The sequence below is a fragment of the Mastigoproctus giganteus genome, chromosome 5 (genome assembly GCF_048544385.1).
Source record: "Mastigoproctus giganteus isolate SK-2022 chromosome 5, ASM4854438v1, whole genome shotgun sequence".
NCBI lineage: Eukaryota > Metazoa > Arthropoda > Arachnida > Uropygi > Thelyphonidae > Mastigoproctus > Mastigoproctus giganteus.
In genome coordinates, this window is record NC_143579.1 from 191,008,662 (window position 1) to 191,034,774 (window position 26,113).

A 26,113-nucleotide genomic window follows, 5' to 3' on the forward strand; every position below is an offset into this window, starting at 1 on the left:
GATGGACTAAGAAGTGGCAACTGAAGTTTAACCTTGACAAATGCAAAGTACTGCATATGGGTAGAAGTAACCCCAGAGAAATGTACCAACTGCGGTACTACACTTACGGTGGTAGAAAATGAAAAAGATCTGGGAGTAATTGTGCACTCAGATATGAAGTTTCTGAGCAATGCAGACAGGCTGCCAGGTCAGGTCATGGGGTTTTGTCAATGATATATAGTAATTTTGCTAGCAGGGAAAAGGAGGTGATTATCCCTTTGTATAAGGCAATGGTCAGGCCACAGCTTGAGTACTGCTTACAGGTCTGGAGGCCTCATTTTAGGAAAGATGTAGATTTACTTGAGCGTGTACAGAGAAGGGCAACAAGATTGGTGAGGGGAATGAAGGGATCCTCTTACCAAGAGAGGCTTAAGTTCTGCAAATTGCAGTGGCTGGAGACTAGGCACCTGCGCGGTGATCTGATTGAGGTATATAAGGCCTTGAATGGGTTGAGCACGCTGAATTCTGATGGGATCCTTCCACTTGTTCAGATTACTAACCTAAGGGGGCATAAATTCAAATTAAGAAAAGACAGATGTAGAATTGATGTGCGGAAATTTGCCTTTAGCTAGCGGGTGGTTAATTGCTGGAACAAATTTCCATCTGTCGTTGAAGTTGATAGGTTGAATAAATTTAAGGAGGAACTGGACAGGCATTTGGAGGGAATGGTGTGATTTTTTTTTTTTTTTTTTTGGCTGATGCTGCATAAGCTCATACACTTGCTTTCTTGCATCACATGCCACTACTACAATGGGCGTTGGCAATATATTTCTGACGCTGCACCTGAAAAATGTAATGGTGTCGGACGTATTTGGCCGACGCTGCAGTCAATGTGTTAAAAGACACTACATACTGCCCTTTTTGGTCTACGTTGATGACCCTGAGATTGAATGTGGAAAGCAAATTTTTGTTCTTAAAACTTTGCTATTACAGTCAGATGATCGTTTGCTTGAAAAAATTCATTAAACAGAAATTTTGTTATAAAGAAATATGACCTTTTCAACAATAAAAAAATACTGTAATTCAACACTGAAATATAGTAAAAGATGGGAAATAAATTGGAAATAAGTGGGAATGAATAAATTTTCTAACACTTAAAAATAATTTATTAATTTTTACATATTAAGAAATAACTACTTACGTGATGGGCATGATATATTAGTAGACTTTAAGAATTGGTTATTTTTTGTTGTTCACTGGATTTTACATCATTCATAAAAATGTTTGCATTTGTTTAAACAATCAAATATATTTTCCGGCACATTTTCTTCACATTGAAGGCCTCGATGCAGATTTTCAAATGCTGCCAACGTGTGATGTTTGGAAGGTTTAATATTGCCTTTGTTGCTCTCATTTTCATTTAAATTCATTATCAATATTGCATTTACATTTCACATTTCATGCATTTATAAATTTCAGGTATGGAAGGTTTAATATTGTCTCATTGCCTTCGTTTTCATCCAACTCATTGTCGATATTGTCACTAGTTCTTTTAATACACTCCAAAATGTTGGAGTCACTCAGATTCAGCTACTATGACATCATTATCAATGCCTAAATATTTGTCAAGAACAATTCCTTCACTGATTAAACCTCTCACTTCGAGTTCTTCCCAAGATTGCTCAATATTTTGAAGTATTTCATCCCTCTCATCGCTATTAATTGGTGTTTTCGCAAAACCTGCTTTTGTGACAATTCTTAATCGTTGTTTCCATCACATTTTAACTGCACATTTTTGCTGACTGTGATATGGACATATGCAAATCTATAACAGAATCTATAAGTTGGTTGGTCTCTATTCACACTATAATTACAGCACATGGAAGACTGCTGTACAAATTTAAGTGGTATGGCATTAAAGGCAAGTTGCTACAATGGATAAAAGTTGAATGGGAGAAGACAGAGTGGTAATCAATGGATACTGCTCTTCGTGGACTAATGTTATTAGTGGTGTCCCCCATGGTTTTGGTGTTGGGCCCATTGTTGTTTTGTATATTTATCAATGATATTGATGAAGGTGTATCAAGCTTAATTTCTTGCAGATGATACAAAAGTTGGGATGGTTGTTAATAACAGTAATGACAGTATGCTGCTTTGTTTGCAGATGATACAAAGGTTCAGATGGTTGTCAATAACAGTAATGACATTATGATTCTGCAACAGGATCTGGAAAAGTTGGGCAAATGGGCTGAGAAGTGGCAACTGAAGTTTAACATTGACAAATGCAAAGTACTGCATATGGGTAGCAGTAATCCCAGAAAAATGTACAACTGGGTGGTGTTACACTCAGGGCAGTGGAGAATGAAACACGCCTGGGGGTAATTATGCAGTCAGATATGAAATTTTCTGACAGTGCAGACAGGCTGCCCGAGTAGGTCATGGGGTCTTGTCAATAATATACAGGAATTTTGCAAGCAGGGATAAGGAGGTAATTATCCCCTTGTATAAGGCAATGATCAGGCCACACCTTGAGTACTACATACAGGTCTGGAAGCCTCATTTTAGGAAGGATGTAGAGTTGCTAGAACGAGTACAGAGAAGGGCAACAAGACTAGTGAGGAGAACAAAGGGGGTGCTCTTATGAAGAAAGGTTTAAGTTCTGCAGGTTGCAGCGTCTGGAGACTAGGCACCTGTGAGGCAATCTGATTGAGGTGTACAAAGCCTTGAATGGGTTGAGCATGCTGAATTCTGACTGGGTTATTCTGCTTGCTCAGATTATGAACCTGAGGGTACATAAATTCAAATTGAGGAAAGACAGTTGTAAAATAGATGTGCAGAAATTTGCCTTTAGCCAGTGGGTAGTTGATTGCTGGAACAAATTTCCATCTGTCGTGGAAGTTGATAGCTTAAATAAATTCAAGGCAGAACTAGACAAACATTTGGAATGAATGAATGAATGAATGAATGGATGGGTGAAGTGGGAAGGGGTTTTTTTGGCTGATGCCATATAAGCTTGCTTCCTTGCATTGTATCCACCTGCTAATGCTAATTTTTTTTCAGTATACACCTTTGGTAGTACATATTCAAATTATTGATAATTCCCTGGTCCATTTTCTGCAGTTGAGGAGGTATTCAGGGTAGGGGGAAGGGGAAACGAGCTTCACACTTGTAAGTTTCGAAATCAATGAATGAAGGTGGGCAGGGCAGTTGTCAACAATCCATGTGATTTTTCTGTTTTCTTTTGTCATCTTTCTATTGGAATTTAATCTGATGTTACACTGTTCAAAATTTTCAATTGTCATCCAATTTTTTTTTGTTGTAGTTGTAGTCCAACTCTAACGACTTTACTCCTTTGAAACATCGGCATTGTTTGCTTTTGCTTATTACTTAATGCTTTAGTTTTTCATTACCAGCCATATTTGCATCAACCAAGCCTGTTGATGCAAGGAGGGAATTCTCCTTACTATTTTTACCACCTAAACATTTCTCACCCTTAAAAGTGAATGCCTTGTTCATCAACGTTGAATGTCTTTGGGCTTGTAGTCCATAATTTTTTTCAAAACAGTTTTTTCCAATGGATACAATTTTCTTCGATTACAACTCCACTCCAGAAATAACTTTTTAAAGTAAGCCATGGCATATTTTAAATTTGCCCAGCCAACCAGAACTGTCTTGGAATATTTTATGCCTCAGAAAAGATGCATACTCCATAGTCTTTTCTGTTATTAATGGCCCTGATATCAGTATGTTTTGGTCTTGAATCAACTTCATCTATATCTTCATACAGGCATAATTTTGCACGTTTTGAAATGGGTCTCGTTTCCCCAAACAGTTTGAGAATCGAAACATAGTTTTTCAGAATGGTTGACACACTACTGGCAGGAATACCCATTTTAAAGCGATTTCTTTTTTTTAATGTCCTGATCTACACTATTAAGCATTTCCACTTTTTCTATTACACTCAAGGACAAGGACATCTATACCCTTAGACATTGTAAGGTTACTTGCACAGCAGCTAAAACAAAACTGATTTAGAGACCATTTGTGCCTACTATGTAAACAGAGATAGGTGAAATTTAATGAAAGTGTGGATAACTCATTTCTGCGAAACAACAGAAAACTGGTTGACCAGAGCCAATTTACATGGCGGAAATATGCCTTAATCTTTGCCAGTGACTGTGGACACATATATAGCAGTTGACCAGTATGTCAAAGTGGTTGTATAGGGTTTATGGGCAGCACTATATTGTGGAATGTTTTGCTCTTAATTCTTAATCCTTTTTACCTCTGAATTCATGTTTTCTACAGCATCAGCTCTATTGCCAAAAGGGCAAAGATGCGATCAATGAGTACCCAGGTCTCTCGAAATCAGTTATTATATGGAAATTTTTTTGTTATACGGAAACTGTTTTCAGTGTAATGACCAAGTGGAAATGAAAAAAAATTGCTAAATAAAAAAATTTGGTATATGGAAGTTTGTTAAAGAGAAGTCTGATTAATTTGTGTGCTATTGATAAGTGTTTCACCATTTTAACAGGTAGACTTTTTCATCAAACTTCTGTTTTTACCAGTCCCATGCTTTGTTAAATTTGTATTTTAATGGTGAACACATACATCTATAATTGAAACATTGATTAGATGATAGAGTACAAGTAGCATGTGTCTTTCAGTTCTTTTAATAATATAACTCGAAAAGAGGTTATAATTTATATCAAACCTTCTCCTAGTCAAATTGTATGAGGTAAGCCTACACAGAAGCCTACGATAGATATAATTGGTCTGTAACCAAGTTACAATAGAGGTTAAGCAGGCGAAGGCAGATTACGAGAAATCTTTGGCAAAGGATGCAAAGAAAAACAGCAAAGAGTTCTTTACTTATGTAAACTCTAACAGGTAATTACAGACCTGTTAGTTTAACTTATGTTCCAGGGAAATTAATGGAGGTACTGGTTAAAGAAGCATTGCAGAATCATCTAGACAAGACTTCAGTTATATCTTGGACACAGCATGGGATTGTTAAGGGGAAGTCTTGTCCGACTAATTTGATTGGATACTATGATGTAGTCACAAAGGAACTGGATGCAAAGAATAACTTTGATATCATATATTTGGATCTTAGAAAAGCCTTTGATACTGTTGCGCATGGAAGATTGCTGCACAAATTGGAGCAGTGTGGCATTGGAGGCAAATTGCTGCTATGGATAAAGAGATGGTTGAGCGGGAGAAGACAGAGAGTGGTAATCAATGGACACTGCTCTTTGTGGACTAATGTTATTAGTGGAGTCTCTCAGGATTTAGTGTTGGGTCCATTGTTGTTTTCTGTATTTATAAATGATATTGATGATGGTATATCAGGCTTAATGTCTAAGTTTGCAGACGATACGAAGGTTGGCAGGGTTGTTAATGACACCTGAGACTAGGCCTTGAATTGGTTGAGCACGCTGAATACTGATGGGATTCTTCCTCTTGCTCAGAATAATCGCCTGAGAGGGCATAAATTCAAATTGAGGAAAGAGGCATGTAGGATAGATGTGCCGAAGGTTGTCTTTAGCCAGGGGGTGGTTGATTGCTGGAACAAACTTCCATTTGTTGTTGTAGAAGTTGATAGCTTAAACATTTGGAATGAGTGGATGGGTGAAATAAGGGGTGTTTTTTTTTGGCTGATGCTATATAAGCTTGCTTTCTTGCATCATATGCCTTTACTAATGCTAAAGTATAAGAAAGAACAGAACTCTGGTGATTGTCCTCACAGAGTTGGGTTCTTTTTTATACATATTATGTTATCTGCTTGTGGAAGATTCAACTTGTATGAAGCAGTCTTTTTTTTTTTTTTTTGTTTTCCAGTACTTTTATAAGTTTTTATATTGCATAGTAGAAATCAGAATTATTTCTGTGAAGGAATATAGGAAACCACAATAACACCTTCCATAAATCCAAAGACTGCGCAGTTGGAAGCAAGTGAAAAGTTCTTGATGTGACCACTCCAGACTCATAGTTGAATACAGCTTTCTGCTTCTCAGAAAAGTTCAAAATTAAAAGTTCTAATTAAAAGTATCATTAGCAAAATATGCAAATGAAAGTGTACAAAAAAAAACAAAAAAACAACACCATTGCCATGAGAATTTATTTACTGGTTAATACATTTTATATCAGGTGTTTTAAACCATCTCTCATCAACTAAGTCCTTCTGGTTCAGAAGGATTTAGTTCTATTAGGAGACTCCATTGTCAGGAAAACGGGAAATATTTTTTTTTAATAAGGATAGGTGGACTAGAACCAGGGTATGTCTGGCAGGAGCAACAATTAATGATGTCACCAACAGATTGTCAGATTTTAAGGGGGCTAAATAGAATATTATTATTCATGTGGGGACTAATGATATTAAGCACACGTGATCTGACAATTTGTTAGACGAATATAGGACCATGCTAAGAAACGCCGCGAGTTAAGTCAGATTGTCTATATGTGTGCAATTCTGCCCAGGCACGATAGGAGGGATTATATGCTGAAAGCCTTATGGATTAACTCAAGACCTTAGGTAGAAGGAATCTGTTTTGTAGAGATGGGATACATTTAAGCAAAGGTGGTGCAAGATTTTTTGCCAGTATTATGGAGGATACTTTCAAAGTTTAGGGGAACTGCTAGTTTGGAGGGACAAGGGTAATATAAATATGTGTTTATCTAATAATATTGGTCAAAGTAACACTTGCAAACAATAACCTAACAAACAAGCACCTCAAGAGTTCTTGTTTGTTACCACAACAGATCATATTAGCAAGTTTTTTGAGGGCAGAAACGTTTTAAATGACTGTGTAACCAATAACAGGGAAGCAAGCTTAAATAACTTCAAGGGGTGTGTGTCAGGTAGTTAAATATACAAGAATGCTAAGTCTTAATTGTTTATACAGTAAAGTCAATAAAATGAGTAAATTCGAACTGCTGGTTAGGACAAGCAACGTTGACATAATAGGGCTTATGGAAATGTGGTACCACCCAGAAATAGGGGATGATGAGTTTCAGTATGGTATGTAAAATGTATTTAAGAAGGATAGGGCAGATAGAAGGGGTGATGGGGGTCATTCTTCTTATCAAAAAGCAGCCCTTAGCGTGATGAAAGCATTCCCAGATTCGGATGTTTCATACACTAGTATAGAGTCTGTATGGTGCAAGATAGTAGGAAGTAAAGGTATAATGAGAGTGGGAGTAATCTACAAGCCAGGTGATTGTGAAGTTTATGATGAGATCCTCTACATGCAAATGGAATGGCAAGTAAGCGTGAATGTCTTATTATGGATGATTTTAATTTGCCTCTAACTGATCGGAGAAAATGGTTAGGAAACTCGAAATGGGGGACAAAATTTTAAAATCAACTAGATGATTGTTATTTGTATCAACATATCAAGGAAAGTACTAGGGAAAGGAACATTCTAGACCTGATCATCACCCATAAACCAGATGACATAATAGGGCTTGACAGTACAGAAACCAGTAGCAAGAATTGATCACAGTGTTCTGTGGTAGACTATGTTCTGTGGAGTTCTGCAGTAGTTAAAGATAAAGGTAATTTTAGGAAAGCAAATAATGACGGCTTGAGGTGCTACATGGCCTCTATTAACTGGGTAAATATCTCACAGGGAGCGAATACAATTGAATTATGGTATACCTTTAATTAATCACAGAAGCCTTGAATGTGTATATACTAGGGTTACCATCTTCTGCACTCATAAAAAGAGGACATTTACATGTTTTGGGGTGAATAAAAGAGGACAAAAAGTTCATCTTGCATTAAAAAAGAGGACAGAAAAGAGGACAAATATATTATGCAAATAATAAAATAAAGACAATGTAAACCACATTTACTGATGTTTAGGATTAGTACATTCATATTTGTCTTGAGAAATTATTTCTTTCAATAGCTCTGGATTGCCTCTCAAATATGTGTAAAAATCAACACATGACATATGTTTGAAATTGTACTGCAAAAACAAAATACCTTTTACAGAATTGACATTTAAACTATTCCTTTCTTTCGTCACTGACTTTGCATTAGAGAGAATACTCTCTCTGCATTTGCATTGTGAGGAGGAATTGCAAAGAAAAACTGGGCAATTTTCAACAATTCTGAATGGAATTCAATATTTTTTGAATTACTAAAATATTTGGCCCACTTTTCATGTATAAGCATGTTTTTAAAGTCTTTATTATTCATTTGACCCTCAAAAAATTTCTTCAAATTGTTAAATTAGTCAAAACACTTAACATCATAAATCGTTACCCCTTTGTCAGTCAAGTAGGAAATAGAACATTCTACATCATTCCAGCTTGGTACTGTATCCATTTTCATCCACATAAAACAGGAAATGGATTCCATATGGTGAAGCCACTTATTTAAATATTCCATGCAATTTCTATACAGATTTTTTTGTTTCCTGTAATTGGGCGCTATTGTTTGCCACTCCCACTAGGTGTCATGACCAACGAAGTGTAGCAGTGGTGGACTAGAGCCCTTCATCATGTTTTTTGTATAGCATTTCCTTTATTCTTAATGGCATGAAGTTGTGATCCATCCATTTCAAGATAATTTCTTTCACTGAGACTAAGACATCTAGCACTTCTGCAGCTGAGTTACTTTCCCTTTCAATTCGTTGTATGTGTGTATGGAATACACTCATAAGTGATTGCATGAACCAAAGATGAATCTCACTAAATCCATTTTCAAAGAACCTTTTAATCACAATGGGAGGTTTTTCTTTGGACAGAAAATAAGCCTGTAAAGCTGGAAACATATCTATGAGCCTTGTGATGCTTGGAAATAATGAAAGCCATCTCGTCTTGCTGTGAGAAAGGAGCTGTCTATATTCAATCTCAACAAACTCACAGTATTCCTTAAGCTCTTCAGTCTGGACTGTATAATTATGAAAATACTGGTAAATTTTAAAAACAATGTTCTCTACATCAACTTCTCAAAGTTCTGTGGCATTCTGAAGACAATTGTTCAAAATATGTGCAGGGCAGCCCACTCCAATCGAAGTCTTGTTGTGCAACAATTTCTTTAATTTTGCAAAGACATTATTCCCTTCTTCATTTCGTCTCAGTCCTCCAAGCATTGTATTGCAATTGTCCCCAGTGAATGCAATACATTTTTCACACAAACCATTTTTTTCAAGAGTTTCTTTAACATATGTTTCTTTAACATGGTATGTGCAGTCTCGTTAGGCATCTTCTGTAATTCAATTAATTTTGTTTGTAACCCTCCTTCATTTACATCAAAATACTGAATAATTAATGGGAAGATTTTTTTCAGAACCATGATTACTTCCATCAATTGAGACCCCACAGTATGCAATTTTGTTTTATTTTAAAGTTTTTAAAATTAAGAGAATAATTTGCAAGTACAAAGTTTACAATGGCTTTTGTCTTGGTTCTAGCACAGGAAAATCTTTTTGCTATCTCAGAATCAAAAAATACATTTTTTAACACGACAGTTGTGCAATCCATTGATTTGTAACTACTATGATGTTTAACAGTGTGAAAAGCAAAGGTACCCTCTGCAGCAGCCAGATCATATTCTATTTTACCGACAGCTTTGACAAAAAAATCTGTAACCTTTCCCGAAGAGGCCTCACCTTGAACTGCTTTCTTGTGCTTCTCAGTTTCAATGGGATGCTTCAAATCACCAGCCCCTTTATTGGCTACTGAAACATATGTCCCCATTCTGCAAACTTTACATTCAGCTTCCCATTCCTCTCGGCCAGATACAAAACATGGAAATTTGTTTTTCAACTCTTCTGTAAACATGCTTAGGGGATGTATAGTCTTTATAATATTAATTTTTATAATTGAAATAATAAATATTTTTTTATTGTAAGTAGTGAAGCATAAATTTTATTAAGGTTGGGTTATGTTTTACATTCACAACTAAACTAACCTAATTGCAGAAAAGTGCCTACAGGTATAAAGATGGATAATAAATATTTTTGTAATTAAAGTGAAAAACAGTATTTTTAAAAAAGGTAAACTTCATATGCTGCAATCAGTTTCTAGAGAAAACAGTCCCTCTAACTGTCAATATTTATTTGACATGCTGGAATTCCTGTAATTTATATATCTTTTTCTAGCACACCATCTGATCTTCACGCGTTATCCACTCTCTAAACCAAAATACTGTATTGCTAGACTATATAAAATTTATATGTGTGTAAATTCTGAAGCAGGCGTGGGTTGGTAACAATCTCAATGCACTAAACTGAGCGTGGTTGGGGCCTTCTGCCTAATTGTCAACATGGAAATTTGAATTGAAGAATCGTCTCCTATTCCGAAAAAGATTCTGTATAATGTAACTCGGTAGTTTTCGTCGAGCTTGCATGAAAAAATGGCATATAATATAAAAATCCGGACATTTAGACAAATTTATAAAAATCCACCCGGACAAAGAATTTTAGACAAAAAATGCAGACAAATCCGGTTAAAAGAGGACGGATGGTAACCCTAGTATATACCATTAAAAAATACTCTACGAGGAGGATTCAAAGTTGGATGAATAATGAAATTGCCAGATTACTTGAGCAGAAAAAGACGGCATGGAAAAGTTACAGAGCAATAAAAAGTACTGAAGCCTATAACAGCTACAAATGATCTGTAATAGAAATTCTTCACATATATAAATGCAAAGAAGAGAAGAACAAACCTGATAAGACCTTTATGTAAGGGATAGTATTAAATACCAAAGCTGATGTTGCATATGAACTCAACAACGGTTACTTTGCATCGATATTTATTGAAGAAAAACCCTTTATGTCACTGAGAAATTATGGGAGTGAATTTAAAAAATATGTAATTAATGACATTGAAATTTCACATGATTATTTAGTGAAAAAACTTTTGAGCTTACGGGCGAGTAATGCTCCAGGGGTTGATTGCATATACTCTAATTTTAAGGGAGGTGCAAGTGAGTACATTGAACCATTAAGGCTATTTATGAGAGCATCACTCTACTCAGGAAGGGTTCCGTTGGATTGGAAAAGTGCCAATGTATCTCCAATACAAATGGGTAGTGCAATGTATCTCCAATACAAAAGAGTGCAGTGGGAAATTACTGACCAGTCAGGCGCCTCCGTAGCCAGGTGGGAAGGAGCAGCAGTGCGTAGCACACGCTTCTTGATTAGACCGGGGTTCGAGCCCGTCACCACCAAATACAGAGGATGCAGAAAGGTCAGGATATGACCACCGCATATCCCGGAGCAATATGGCCTCTTAGTTGCTAATGCTCCTAAAAACCAAATAATAAAACAAACAAAACTGACCAGTCAGTCTAACTTCAGTAGTAGGGATAATCATGGAGGCAATGATCAAGGGTGGAATTCAGGATCATTTAGATAGAAATGGAATTCAGAAGGACACGCAGCATGATTTTGTAAAGGGAAAATCATGTTTAACAAATCTGGTTAGCTTTCCCGTGACTGCTAAATACGGTGCTGTTTCTTGTATTCTGTCTATCTTGTGAACTCCTCTGACTGTTTGGTCATCCCGGAGTATAAACAGAAAATTTATTTATTTATTTTGACATGGTCAGTCATGAGCTGGATTTAGGGAATAATTTCAACATTGTTTATTTGGATTTCATCAAAGAATTTGACTCGGCCCCACATGAGCCGTTACTTTATAAGCTGGAATAGGTTGGAATAACATAGGTGGATAACAGGATGGCTTCAAGGAAGGAGGCAGAGGGTCATGATAAATGGTTATTCCTCAGATTGGGTTAATGTAAGAAGTGGAGTTCCCAGAGATCAGTATTGGGAGCACTGTTGTTTTTGATTTTCTTAAATGACGTCAATGAAGGGATAGAGGACATGAGATCTAAATTTGCAGATGATGTAAAGATTGGTAGAGTAGTTAATGATCATCGCCAAGCAGAATCTTCAGAGTGACCTAGATATACTTCAGGGATGGTCAGAAAAGTGGCAACTTTGCCTTAATCCAGCAAAGTGCAAAGTCTTGGGAATAGTAATCCCCCAAAATAAAAGGCTCCAGAGACAGGTAACTCACCTAGTGAGATTGGCAAAAGGACCTCCATATGAGAAAAGACTTTGAATATGTGAGTTGCACAGTTTGGAAACTAGGCACCTTAGAGGAAACTTGATTGAGGTGTTTAAGGCTCTGAGAGGCAAAAGTAAAATATTTTATTTAAATTTTTTATTATTATTATTTTACTCCTTTTTTTCTTTCTTTGTTTCTTTTTTTTTTTTGTGGCTGGTGCAGCATAAGCCTTAGGCTTCCTTGTACCATATGACCATTACTTAATACTAATACTAATCTCTTCAAACTATTCATTCATATGAGATGAGTTATTCTTTGAAGTATTTATTTATTTTTTTTTTTTTAAATTTTGGTGTATTGTGTGATGATATCTTTCAATTTCTGATTGTCTGAGGCCTGGTATGTTGAAACTGACTTCAGATACCATAGAAAGAAATCAAGGAGTAAAAATTGTTATAGCAAAAATGGATAGTCCTATATACAGACTGGCAGTTAAAGACATTTAATTGATGTCATCTGTCTTCATATTTTGCAAAATGTTTATAAGATACAAGTCATTATTAACAAATTCTTAAAAATTTGTTTATCTCTGAATGGCTTCCCATTTTTGGATTTTACCGAGAATGAGCATCTTTCACCCATTGGCGATTCTCATCATCCCAGTACTGAAGATGGCTTATTAACAGTTTCACTTTGCCATTAAAATAGATGTTTGAAATAATTGTCTAGTTCTGCATCTGTGTTGATGATATCCACTTCCAAATGTGACCGTCCTGTTATTATCTTCTCAACATGGTTTTTGACAGACCTGTAATTCTTACTTGAGGGTTTTTATTGTTTTGATTTTGTTTTGAATATCTTCTGTGGATATTTGTAGTTATCCACAGAAGATAAAAACTTGTTTATCTCTGAACGGCTTCCCATTTTTGGATTTTGGATAAATGTGTGATAAATAATTTAAGAGCACTGGAAGAACTGTAGACAGTATTGTCTACATTCCTTCCACTGTCCATAAATATTATAGCAAATTTCTAACAACTGTTATTATTATTAGTGTAGTGACAATCGATATAAGAAAGCAAGCTTATAGAACTTCAGCAAAGAAAAAAAAAAAAAAAACACCTCCCATTTCCCCCTCTCCATCCCCTCTGGAGTTTGTCTTGAATTTATTCAAATTGCCTATCTCCACAACACCAGCTGCCTAGTTGCCTAGTTAAATTTATGCCTCCTTGTGTGTGTAGTCTGAGCAAGAGGAAGGAATCCATTCAAAGCCTTGAACACCTCACAGGTACTTAGTCTCTAGATGCTGCAATTTGCAGAACTAAAGCTCTTTCATGGTAAGAGCACCCTTTTGCTCCCTTCACCAATCTTGTTGCTCTTCTCTGCACCTCCTAGATCTGCATGCAGTATTCAAGATATGGCCTAGCTATTGCTTTAATAATGAAGTCACTAGTTACAGAAGTAATGCAGGACAATCTGAACAGGAGTACAGTTATACTTCATTCACAGCATGGCTTTGCTAAGGAGAGATCTTGTCTAACCAATTTGATTTGATTGCAGTGACAAAGGAACTGGATGCAAAAAATAATTTTGATATCATATACTTGGATTTTAGGAAAGATTTTGATGCTGTTGCACATAAAATACTGTTGTACAAATTGGAGCTGTGTGGCATTAAAGGAATGGTTGAGTGGGAGAAGACAGAGAGTGGTTATCAGTGGGCACTGCTCTTTTTGGACTAGCGGTATTAGTGGAGTCCTACAGGATTCATTGCTGGACCCATTACTATTTTCTATATTTATTAATGATATTGATGAAGGCATATTAGGCCTAAAGTCTTAAGTTTTTAGATGATTCAAAAGTTGGCAGGGTTGTTAATTACAGTATTAATGTATGCTACTGCAATGCGATCTAGAAAAATTAGGCAGATGGGCTGAGAAGTGGCTATTGAAGTTTAATATAGGGTGAGTCACGAAAAAGTAGCTCCCCCCGCTCTACGCTTGGAAGAACCAGCAGCCAATCAACACACCACACGACTAGCCACCTGCACAAACAAATCATCCCCTCATAGATTAGTAGCATGCGTCACCCCTCAAGGTCAATCTCATTGGAAGACAGTATTTTGCTGGACGTAATCCAGTTTGTGTCTCGTGTACAAATGGTTTTCTGCATCATTCATGCCTTATTCAGTTCTAGAAAGAGATGCAATTGTTGAGGCATATGTGCATGTGGGTTCATTTAAGGAAACAAGAAGAATTTTTGCAGAACAGTTCCTCACTGCTGGGATACCAGCAAAACACTGTATATAGTAACTGATGAAAAAGTAGTGCAAAACAGGAAATGTCCTCAATGCAAAAATGAACAGAGCCCCATCTATTCGTATGCCAACTGTAGTGTGCGATATTCGTGAGAGGATGGAATTAAGCCCAGGAAGAATACCTGGAAATTAGCCCAGCAAGTCAGTATAAGTCAGACCTGTGTACGTGTACTGCACTCTCTAAATTTGAAGCCGTTTTGTGTAATGTGCGTGCAGGAATTAAAAGAGACAGATAAAGTGAAACGCGTAAATTATTGCAACTGGCTACTCAACACGTCATTGACGGGATGCTCGATCCAACTCAATATTTTATGTTAGATGAAGCCTGATTTCATTTATCTGGACACATCAATTCTCAAAACACAAGGTACTGGGCAACTGAAAATCCACACCATCTCCATGAAGAACCACTTCATGACGAAAAAAATCAGAGTATGGTGTGCCATATCAGCACGGTGGATCGTAGGGCCCATCTTTGAGACAATTGTTGTGTTACCTTGCAATATTTGAAAGCTTTTATGCACAATTAACCCCTGAAGAGCAGGAGTGGTATACATTTCAACAAGATGGGGCCACTTGCTGTACGTCCCACAGAGTGCTGGCATGAATTCACGAAGCCTTTCTAGATGGAAGAACTGTCAGCAAAGATATATGGCCCCCACATTCCCCAGACCTGTCCATATGTGATTTTTACCTTTGGGGCTACCTTAAGGGGAAAGCGTATGAGACAAACCCAAACACTCTTCAAGAATTACAGGAGAACATACTGCTATTGCGGGCATCGATGGTACAGTGTTGTAGAAAGTTTGCCAAAACATGCTGACACGGGCTCAGCACTGTCTTGCGGCCCAAGGAGGTCATTTACAACATCTTCTTTAACGGTAGGTAATTTACTATACATTTACCCACTTGTGCATGCATTGTATTGTAGTTTCATTGACGAGGCTACTTTTTCGTGACTCATCCTGTATAATGAATGGTACTTTCATTATATTTAATACTTCATATTTCATATATTTCATTACATATGGGAGGCACCAATCCTAGATTAAAGTATTAGTTATGTGGTACTGCACTCAGGGTAGTGGACAATGAAAAAAACCATGCAAGTAATTGTGTAGTCAGATAAGAAATTCTCTGAGCAGTGCAGATAGGCTGCCAGGACAGCTCATGGGGATTTGTTAATGATATACAGGAATTTTGTCAACAGGGATTTCCTCTAAATGACCTTTAAGCTGTTCTAAATCTGTAGATTTTCAAATTCCCAAACTATTAGTGAAATATGAGGGAGCGGGAATTTTCCTTCTATCCTGCTTCTCTTCCTTTTGCCTATTTATCTCCCCCCCCATGCATTTGAAATATGGCAATGGAAACGTGCCAGGCCTATATATACAGCCTTCGACACGTGCTTGCTTCTCCTTGAAGATGATATAGACGAAAAGCTCCTATCAAGCTTCGGGTAATCTTCTCCCATTATACTTTTAATTATTCACCATGCATGGATTTAGGGTAAAAGCTTGTTTTTATTCCTTTGTCATGTTGCAAGGTTCTTCCCTTCCTTTAAGCAGGTCTTTGAAACAATTTCCATCTGTTCTGATTACATCTTACGTGGATGCAGTTATTCCTGGAAAATATCTCAGGTAAGAGATTTCCTGACTTAAAATATAATCTTAATATCCCATTTATTATACAGCAGACTCTCGATTTACCGGGATCGGATAACCGTGACACCTCAAGATTCCAAATTTAAAAAAAAAAAAAAAAAAAAAAATCCCCCACAGAAATCATAACATTCAAGTAATAACTAGAATAGGTATAAACTGATGTTTTGCAAGTCGTAAATGAGCGACAAGAAGTGCCATTATAAGTTGTCATTGGGAGATTAGTGTACCTATTATCTTGCAACCCCCGCTGTCTTCACAACCGTCGCTAAAAAAAAAAAAAAAAAACAACAACAGAGACCAAATGTTTAGTTTGTTTTAGTGAATTTGCATCGATTGTTGTGTTCCCTTGTACTGCAAAAGGACAAATTTTGTTTCATTCTTTATGTCAGGGATGTCAGAATTTTTTTTTTATACTAACTATTTTTTTATTTGTTTTTGTTTAGAAATCCCAAAAGTGATGAGCAAACACAAGAGTTGTGCTTTCAATTAAACAAAAACTTGAAAACAGTGTATCCGTTAAATTTATAACCAACATTATAATGTTGGTCACCAAACCATATGCAACACTGTAAGAAAAAGACCCCCAGGGGCTCACATCTGGTGAGTATGGGCTTGGCACACCCAGGGTCCTGAGCTGTATATCATCATTCTTCTCTTTCTTGGTGATTCCTTTCTACTTCTCTCTCTCTCTCTCAGGGTAAATCTGTAGATTTTCAAATTCCCAAACTATTAGTGAAATATGAGGGAGCGGGAATTTTCCTTCTATCCTGCTTCTCTTCCTTTTGCCTATTTATCTCCCCCCCATGCATTTGAAATATGGCAATGGAACGTGCCAGGCCTATATATATACAGCCTTCGACACGTGCTTGCTTTTAGGGAATAGGGAATTTTTTTTTTTTTTTTGGCCGGTGCAGCATAAGCCTCAGGCTTCCTTGCACCATATGGCTATTCATCATCATCAGCCATTTTAAATCCACTGCAGGATGAAGGCCTCTCCAGCAACTTTCCAGTTCCTTCTGTTTTGAGCACTGGCCATCCATTTACTACCCAAAAACTCATGAATTTCATCTATCCATCTCCGCCTTTGTCTTCCAGGTTTTCTTCTAGCTCCTCTTGGGTACCATTCTGTTATTTTCTTAGTCCATCTGTCATCATGTCTTCGAGCTATGTGTCCTGCCCAAGACCATTTTAGTTCTTTTGTTTTGATAAGAATGTCCTTTACTTGAGTTTGCTGCCTAATCCATGTGTTTCTCTTCTTATCTAACAGTCTGATTCCCAATATATTTCGTTCCATTCTTCGCTGTGTAGTTCTCAGCTTCTCTTCCTTTCTTTTGGTGAGTGCCCAAGTTTCACTTCCATAAGTCATGGTGGGGAGTATACATTGGTTCATTATTTTACGTTTCAGACAAACTGGGATATTGCTCTTCAGTATGTGACTATATTTCCTGAATGCTATCCATCCAAAATTTATTCTTCTCTTGACTTCCAGCCATTTATCATTATTACAGCTAATAACTTGTCCCAGATAAGTATATGACTCCACCTTTTCAATTACTGCTCCTTCAATCATTATTTCCCTTTCCATGGCATACTTGTTAATCATTACTTTTGTTTTAGCCATATTCATCTTTAGTCCAAAATCTTTACTAACTGTGCATAACTGATTAAGATTTTCCTTTAATTCTTTGGGATCCCAGCTTATAACCACAATATCATCTGCAAATCGTAAATGGTTTAGGTACTCTCCATTCACATTGACTCCTTTCTGCGACCAGTCTAATCTTCTGAAAGCTTCCTCAAGGGCAGCAGTAAACAGCTTCGGAGATATTGTGTCTCCTTGTCGAACTCCTTTCTCGATTTTAAATTTGCTACTGTCTTTGTCTAGTCTAATAAAGGAGGTAGCACTCTCATATATTTTCTTCAAAATCATAATATATGGGGTATCTATGCCTTGTCTTTCCAGTGCCTGAAACATTGCCTTATGCTGTATGGAGTCAAATGCCTTTTCATAATCCACAAATGCCAGACATAATGGTGTTTTGCATTCATTTGCTTTCTCCATTAGCTGTGATATTACGTGAAGGTGATCCCTAGTTGAGAATCCTGTCCTAAAGCCAGCTTGCTCTTTCGGTTGATTCTCATCAAGTATTCTTTCTAATCTGTTAGTAATGACCCTTGTGAACAACTTGTAGATGTGGGATAACAAGCTAATTGGTCTATAATTTCCAATTTCTGATTTATCTCCTTTCTTATGCAGCAAAACTATGATTGCATTATTCCACTGCTTAGGCGTCACACCTTTTCTAATGCACTTTGTGAAGAGCCTTGCCAGTTTTTGTGTTATGTCTCTTCCTCCCAATTTTAACAACTCTACAGTAACTTCATCTTCCCCTGGGGCTTTCTGATTCTTCATTTTATTCAATGCTTGTTCTACCTCATCAGGAAGGATATCGGGTATGTCGTATGTGTTGCTACTTTGCAATCCATCTTCCCCGCTGCTGGTATCATTCCCTCGCTCCTTGTATAATTCTCTATAGTAGTCTTCTGCTATTTGAATTATGCCTTCTCTGCTGTTTATAAGTACACCATCGCTATTCTTCAGTTTCAGTATCATTTGTCTTTCTGTATTACTGCTCATGGCTGCTGATTTAAATCCTTTGTTTTCCCTTAATGCTTGTTCTACTTTTCTTGTGTTAAATCTTCTTATGTCCTCTCTGAGTCTCTTTCTAATGGCTTTGCATAACTCAGTATACTCAATTTTCTCCCTGTTCTTCATTTGTTCTTCATTTGTCGTCTTCGGTTCATCATGACAAGTGTTCCTTGACTAATTTTTTCTTCTTTGGATTTCTGTTTCCCTATAGGTTTCTTGGGCTTTATCACTTTCAGAAGGTTGTAATATTCCTCGTCGATATCTTGGTCCTGAGCAGTCTGCAGAAGCTCAAACTTGTTTTTAAGTTCCAGTACATACTGCTTTTTCTCCTCCTCTGTTATCTCAAAGACCTTTGTATTATTTACTCGAGTCAGTTTTTTCCTTTCCTTTCCTACATCTATATCAAGTGTACATCTTACTATTCTGTGATCACTTCCAACATTTACCTTATTCAGGACGGTGACATCATTCACAATATATCTTCTGTTAGTGAGGATGAAGTCGATTTCATTAGTTGTTAATCCATTTGGACTCTTCCATGTCCACTTTCTGTTCACCCTTTTCTTGAAAAAAGTGTTCATTACTGACAGTCCTTGAGATTCTGCAAATCCCACAAGTCTTTCACCTCTTTTATTTCTTTCACCAATTCCAAAATTTCCTATAGTTCCTCTTTCTGCGTTGTTTTGCCTTTTTCCAACCTTAGCATTGAAGTCCCCCGTAATAATAGTGTAGTGGGTTTTCTGCTCATCTAGAAGACTCAGTTTCGTTGTACATTTCTTCAACCTCTTCATCATCATGGCTCGATGTTGGTGCATAAATCATTATAATCTTTAGCTTGTACCTCTTAGAAATCTTGAGTATTAGCCTTGACACCCTTGGTGATGTACTTTTGAATTCCAAAATGTTGTTTTTAAAATCTTTATGGACCAGAAACCCAACTCCACCTTCACTCCTTTCACTGTTTCCATTGGTGTACAGCAGATTTCCACTTGATAAACTTATAAGTGATTCATTTCTTCTTCTTGTTTCAGCCAAACCGATGATATTCCAATTCACATTTTCTAATTCCTTTTCCAGCTCTAATATCCTGTCTTCACCGATGAGTGATTGTACGTTATAACAGGTCAAGTTCAGTTTCCGTGCATGGCAGCCTGGTCGTACCCAGAGATTCTTAGCACCCTCTGCTTCCACTCTGATCCTCTCGCTGCCGTAAGAGGGAGAGTGAAAGCTGCTGGGGACTGAGGGCCATTTGTATTGTTGTGCTCTCATGCTGGAGGGTTTGGTCTTTTCCTCTTCACGCTGACCAGGCGTCTTGAAGAGAACCACTCTACACGTTCGTTGCCACCTAAGTGACATAACAGGGCTTACCATCGAGAAGGTGTGCATGAGTGGATTTTAGGGAGGCAGGCCAACCGGACTTCTCCTAAATCTTCTGTAATAGAGATATATTGGATCCATCAGTGTTTTAGGCTGAGTGTCTGATAACACACAGGATACCTGTTCCCCTCTAAGCCCCTATGGCTATTAATAATAATAATAATAAAAAAAAATAAAGGGAAGCATCATATTGGACACGCCAGTAGTGCGTGGTAAGTTTTTTAATTTTTTATCTATTGCCATACTTTTTACATAGTTGCTGAACATTTTTCAATACAGTAAGTCCCTGACTTATGTAGCTTCGGACTTACGTTATGTTATTTATATTTTTTTTATATGACTGAAGATTTCAGTGAGGGGGGGACACATATTTCACTATAATAACTTAAAAATCTACAGAATTCCAGCTATCGGTATTAATGCAAATGCAATAAGATCAAGTTTACTACCCGTTTATAATTAATTGCACTAACAGAAAAGTCCAGTAACCCGGAAAGTGCAAATTATTTTATGGTAATGTGCTTTAGTAAAATGTGAGCTCATGTGGGGTGATAATAGTGAGTTTTTGCCTTAACCTGGTGAAGTTCTTTTCAGAAAATTTAATTTTTTACCATTATCATGGTGCCAACTAAGAGAATAAATGACAACTGTACTAGTAAATCTATCAAGAAAAGGAAAGGGATCGAGTTGAATCAGAAAATTAAAATAATAAGAATGTATGAAAATGGCCAAACATTAACAAGTATCGCGCGGAATTCGGATTTGTCAGTGGCAACCTTGAACACAATAAAGGAGAAAGAGAAATACAAGAAGCGGTGAAGCGATCAGCAAAAATGAAGTCAACTATGATAACCAAGGCTACTAAATACATATCAGATTTTACAGCACAATAACATAATTTTTTTCTTCCTTTTATGTTTTCTTATCTTATGTGCCACTCTGGCTACTTCACTGCTGTCTCCAGATAAAGTTTTTAATTGAACTAATTAAAAATATATAACTATTTTTCTTCATTCTTCTGAGGATATTATGTGTTTTTTGTAATTTTGGCATATCAAGCATATAGTAGCAATATTTTATTAGTCATTCCCAAGTTATAAAACTTGACTTATGTAAGAAGTCCTGGAATGTATGTCGGAGATTTACTGTATTTTTGGATTAACCGGGAAATCGATTATCTGGGATTTTTTTTTTTTTTTACCATTTATCCCGGAAAATCGAGAGAGTACTGTATTTAGTATTCTATTTTTATTTTTGATGTGGTTAAATTTCAAAACATTGATTTAAATTCAAAATGAGGACTCAGATTCTTTATAAGAGAAAATCACAATAGTTTAGCATCCGTCTGATTTTATAAATCACATAAGTTGTCTGTCCAACGTGTCTAGTAATGTTTCAAGACAACAGGATGCCCATAATGTTTTTTATGCAGGGATAGGGAAGTGATTAGCACTTGTATTTTACGCAAGGGATAATTACCTCCGTATTACCTTGTATTTTATAGGTTTTGTAAATGATATACAGGATTTTTGTCAGTAGGGATTGGGTGGTGATTAGCATTTGTATTTTATACAATGGCTAATCACCTCCTATCACCTTGCATTTTATACAAGGTGATAAAATCCTCATAATCGCCTTGTATTTTGTATAAGAACTAATAACCTCCCTATCCCTGCTGCAAAATTCCTGCGAGAAGCACACTCACAAAACCCCATTAGGCCTCCTGGCAGCCTGTCTGCACTGCTCAAAGAGCTTCATATCTCACTGCACAATTACCCCCAGGTTTTTTTCATTCTCCACTGTCCCGAGTGTCATACCACGTAACTGATACTTTAACCTAGGTCTGGTGCTCCCCTATGAACTATCCTGCATTTATCAATATTAAACTTCAATTGCCACTTCTCGGCCCATCTGCCTAATCTGTCTAGATCTTGTTGCAGTAATACTAATTACTGTAATTAATTACCCTTCCAACCTTAATTTCTTCTGAGAACTTAAGACATAATATGCCTTCATCAATATCATTAATATATATAGAAAACAATAATGGGCCTAGCACTGAATACTGGGAACTCCACTAATACTATTAGTCCAAAAAGAGCAATGCTCATTGATAACCACTCTCTCTGTCTTCTCCCACTGAACCATCCCTTTAATGCTATACTGTTCCAATTTGTACTGCAATGTTTTATATGCAACAATATCAAAAGGTTTCCTGAAATCCAAGTATACGATATCAAAATTATTTTTTGCATCCAGTTCCTTTGTCACTGCATTGTGGTATCCAGTCAGATTTGTCAGACAAGATCTCCTCTTAGCAAAGCCATACTGTGAATGAAGTACAATTACACTCCTCTCTGGATTGGCCTGCATTACTTCTGTAACCAGTGATTTCATTATTTTCCCAGGAACAGAAGTTGCACTAACAGATCTGTATATATTTTTATTACTCTTTGATCCCCTTCTGCAAATTCGGGGTACATTTGCACGTCTCTAGTCTGTAGGGAGCTCCTTCCCAAATCCAGGAATGCTCTCATAATCATGGCTTAGCTTACCTCTTTGGCTGCCTCCTTTGATATAATTGGATAGATCCCAACTATCCCAGTCCCCTTTCATTAAAAAAAAAAAAACATTCAGCTCCCCACCAGAATTTGATTCAGTTCTGGTACTTCTCTCTCTCTCTCTCTCTCTCTCTCTCTATATATATATATATATATATCTGTGTATAAATTTAGTCCGTGTATTGTTATATTTGTCTTTCAGGTACTCTTAATATGTTAAAATGTTCTTTCCCTGCTGTAATTATATTTGATGTTATCAGTTTTATAAGTGAAAATTAATTATAAACAATTTTTCTTTTTTCTTGCCTAAAGGATTTGGTGGTTGTTGCATTTATGTAAACGGTTGGATCATATTGATTTGACTGGAAACTCCAGAGTTACAGGTCAGGTAAGATACTTTATTTAATTACAAAGCTGTGTTAACTAACTTACTAACATACTTATTATTTTTTTTGTCCCATTAAGCATTGAATTAATAAAATCATTTAGTATAAAGGTTTGAAAATGTAGATTAGTATGATTATTTGTTTATTTTTTAACTCATTTGAGTTGGTAATAATAAAATAACAATGTTATATTGCATATTCAGCCACACTTCAAGTAATCCATTTGTGTCCTATATTGGAAACAATTGGTTTATTTGTCCATCAGAAGAGAAATAAACATCTGATGAATAAAGGTAACAAAGGCAAACTTCTTAATACATTTCAGAAAAAATAACTGTGAATAGAAACTAATGTGCACATACCAGCTTATTCTTAGCTACCCACCAAATGACAGTGAGGGAAGAAAATGCCATATTTGCTGCACTGTAAGACACTATTTCCCTGAAAAATGTTCAAATGTATACTTAGTTGTATGCAGTCTGGATTTCAACATGATTGCAACCCACAGGTCATATTAGCTCTGCCTTATCTTCAATGTATATATATAAGACCATAATGTTCCTTCTCTCCTTTACCATACAAGTAATCATTTCACTGACCTTTAAGAATCAATAATTTTTCTGTAAATTAGTAGGTCTCTACTGGGATGAGGGGGGGGAGAGAGAGAGAGAGAGAGAGAGAGAGAGAGAGAGAGAGAGAGAGAGAGAGATCGATCGATCGATCGATCTCTGGTAGCTAATGTTTCTCTGTTTTTTTTGCAGTATAGTTTTAATTTGTTATTAATTTTTAGTCCCAACAAAATGGGTACAAGGCAGTTAGAGATTTCATACATTGTTGGCTTCAAATTGAAGGTACTAAATTATGCCAATGAACATGACAACAGGGTAGCCAACATTTTGGCCCTCCTCAGCAGAGAAAATGATACCTTTAGTTATGTATAATTTGTATTTCAAATATATGCTGTACAGTACTTTATTCCAAAATTTTCCTAAAATCTGGGTGTATCTTACCATATGGCAAATATAGCAATAATCGTCTTTTAATTACTTTGAATTTTTTTTTTTTTAAAATGAAAACCCCAAACACGAGAGGTATTAGAACCTATAGTATTTAGTACCAAGCATGGATTGGAGATTGAGAAGACGAAAGAAGATATTTGTTGACATTGGACTTGAACTTCTGTAGATTCTAATTTTCAGGAAATACATATGAAGGAAGGTTGTTCCAGAAAATGCAGTTGAATGAATAAATGACCAAGATGAAAAGTTGGTTTTGTGAGTTTGAAGTTGGACAGTAAATGGATGTTGGCTGGTGGTGGCACGTGTTCGAACTGTTTTGAAAGAGAGAATGGGGATTATAGAAGCCAATTCAGAAGAACAGTGCCCATGGAAGTATCTGTAGAAAAGGCATGCAGCAGAAACAGTACATCTATGAGACAGAGAGTGGAGAGACTGTTACAGATGAGTCATTAATTAACCTAACGCTCTTCTGAATGGAATCTAGAAGCCTGAGAGAGGTTTGATGGCCACCCCCCAGATGTGGGAGCAATATTCCATGGTAGGGCAGGTTTGCGATTTGTACAGAGTGAACAGCTGTTTGGAAGAAAAGTAACGATGAGAGTAAAAGAGAAAACCAAGTTTTTTAGATGCAGAGGAAGCAATATTTGTAATGTGCTTGTGCCAAGAGAGATTAGAAGTCAGGGTAATCCCTAAAAGAGATATATCATCTTGCCTAGAAATCGGAGTGTCACCAAAGATAACCATAGGAGCAGATGAATCCTTTTTGCAAGATATAAGACAGGACTGAGTTTTAGAAGGATTGAAATCAATTAAGTTGTCTTTGCCCCACTGAAGATCGGCATTTAAGGAATTGGTAGCGGATATTCAAGAAGTTGAAGCTGATTGAGCAGGGTGAGGTTTCTCAAACTGGAAAGTGGAATGCAATGTGCTATCAGCAAAACTATGGATAGAATTTCCAGTCAATGGAAGAAGGCTATTAATATACAAGAGGAAAAGAGTAGAGGAAAGAACTGAACCTTAGGAGACACCAGCTTTAGTGGAGAAGTTAGAAGACAGAGAGCCATCACCCTCAGTGAGTGGTTAGAGAGAAAACTGGATAACAAATTACAAAAAAAGTTGGCAAACCATAAGATGGAAGCTTGTTTAGAAGACCTTTATGCCAAATACAATCAAAAGCGTTTGAGATGTCAAGAGCAACTGCTTGAGTTTCACCGAACTTTTCCATTGAATTTATCCATAAACGGGTACTTGTGATCATTGATCAAACAGAATGTTTCTAGCTAGTTTAAGAGTTGGCAGTTAATTGATTTTTCCATTACTTTAGAAAGAGTAGAAGTAATTGCAATGGGATGTTAATTGGAAGAGGGAGAATTGTCACCCTTTTTAGGTACTGGCTGGATATGAGCAAATTACCAAGCAGAAGGAAAAATACCTTTGGAATAAGAAAGTGAAAAAAGGTGGCAAAGAACAGAAGTAAGTTCAGGAGCACAGGTTTTGAGAACAAGTGGAGAAATACCATCAGGACCTGGATCTTTCATAGCATCAAGGTTTCGTCAAAGTCCTTCTGACATGCTTTGACAAAGTCCTCTGACAAAGTCCTTTTGATGGAAGACCACAGGAGGCATTAAATGAAGCGTGCTGGAATGGTGGGAGGTGTTTTATCAAGGTCATTAATACATGAGTTGGAAAGAAAATGGGATGTCAGCAGGTCAGCTTTATCCTTGGCTGAAGTGACAATAGAACTATCTGGCTTTGACAGAGGTGGGAGCAGAGATGGGCAAAAGTTGCGGCCAATAGCTTTGGCAAGAGACCAGAATGCTCGGCTTCCGTTAGGGCAAGAAGCAAGTTTTCTACTCTTAGCCTGTTCAAAATCTAGTTTGGACTGATTAATAACTGCTTTAAAATTGTTGAGAGCTCTGGTGTAGACAGAAAATGAAACTGAAGAATTGGAAACAAGCCAATTACGATATGCAACATTCTTCTCTTGAACAGCCTTAGCACATTTTTTTGAAAACCATGGTTTAGATAAAGGATGAGATATTAAGATGGAGTATGGAATAAAGGATTCCATTCCTACAAGAATAATTTCACTGACACGATCCACACTGACACGAGGTTGGGAAT

The 26,113-nt window shown here is 36.7% G+C and overlaps 1 protein-coding gene across 1 annotated transcript in view; it reads left to right on the forward strand.

The window, feature by feature from the left end:
• LOC150085953 (putative RNA-binding protein EEED8.10) overlaps positions 1–26,113 on the forward strand; it is a 375,958-nt gene that overhangs the window by 152,003 nt on the left and 197,842 nt on the right. Inside the window, exon 10 of the mRNA XM_090373614.1 lies at positions 22,897–22,972. Within this exon, the coding sequence (XP_090229740.1) occupies positions 22,897–22,972 (76 nt within the window). The remainder of the gene's footprint in view (positions 1–22,896; positions 22,973–26,113) is intronic.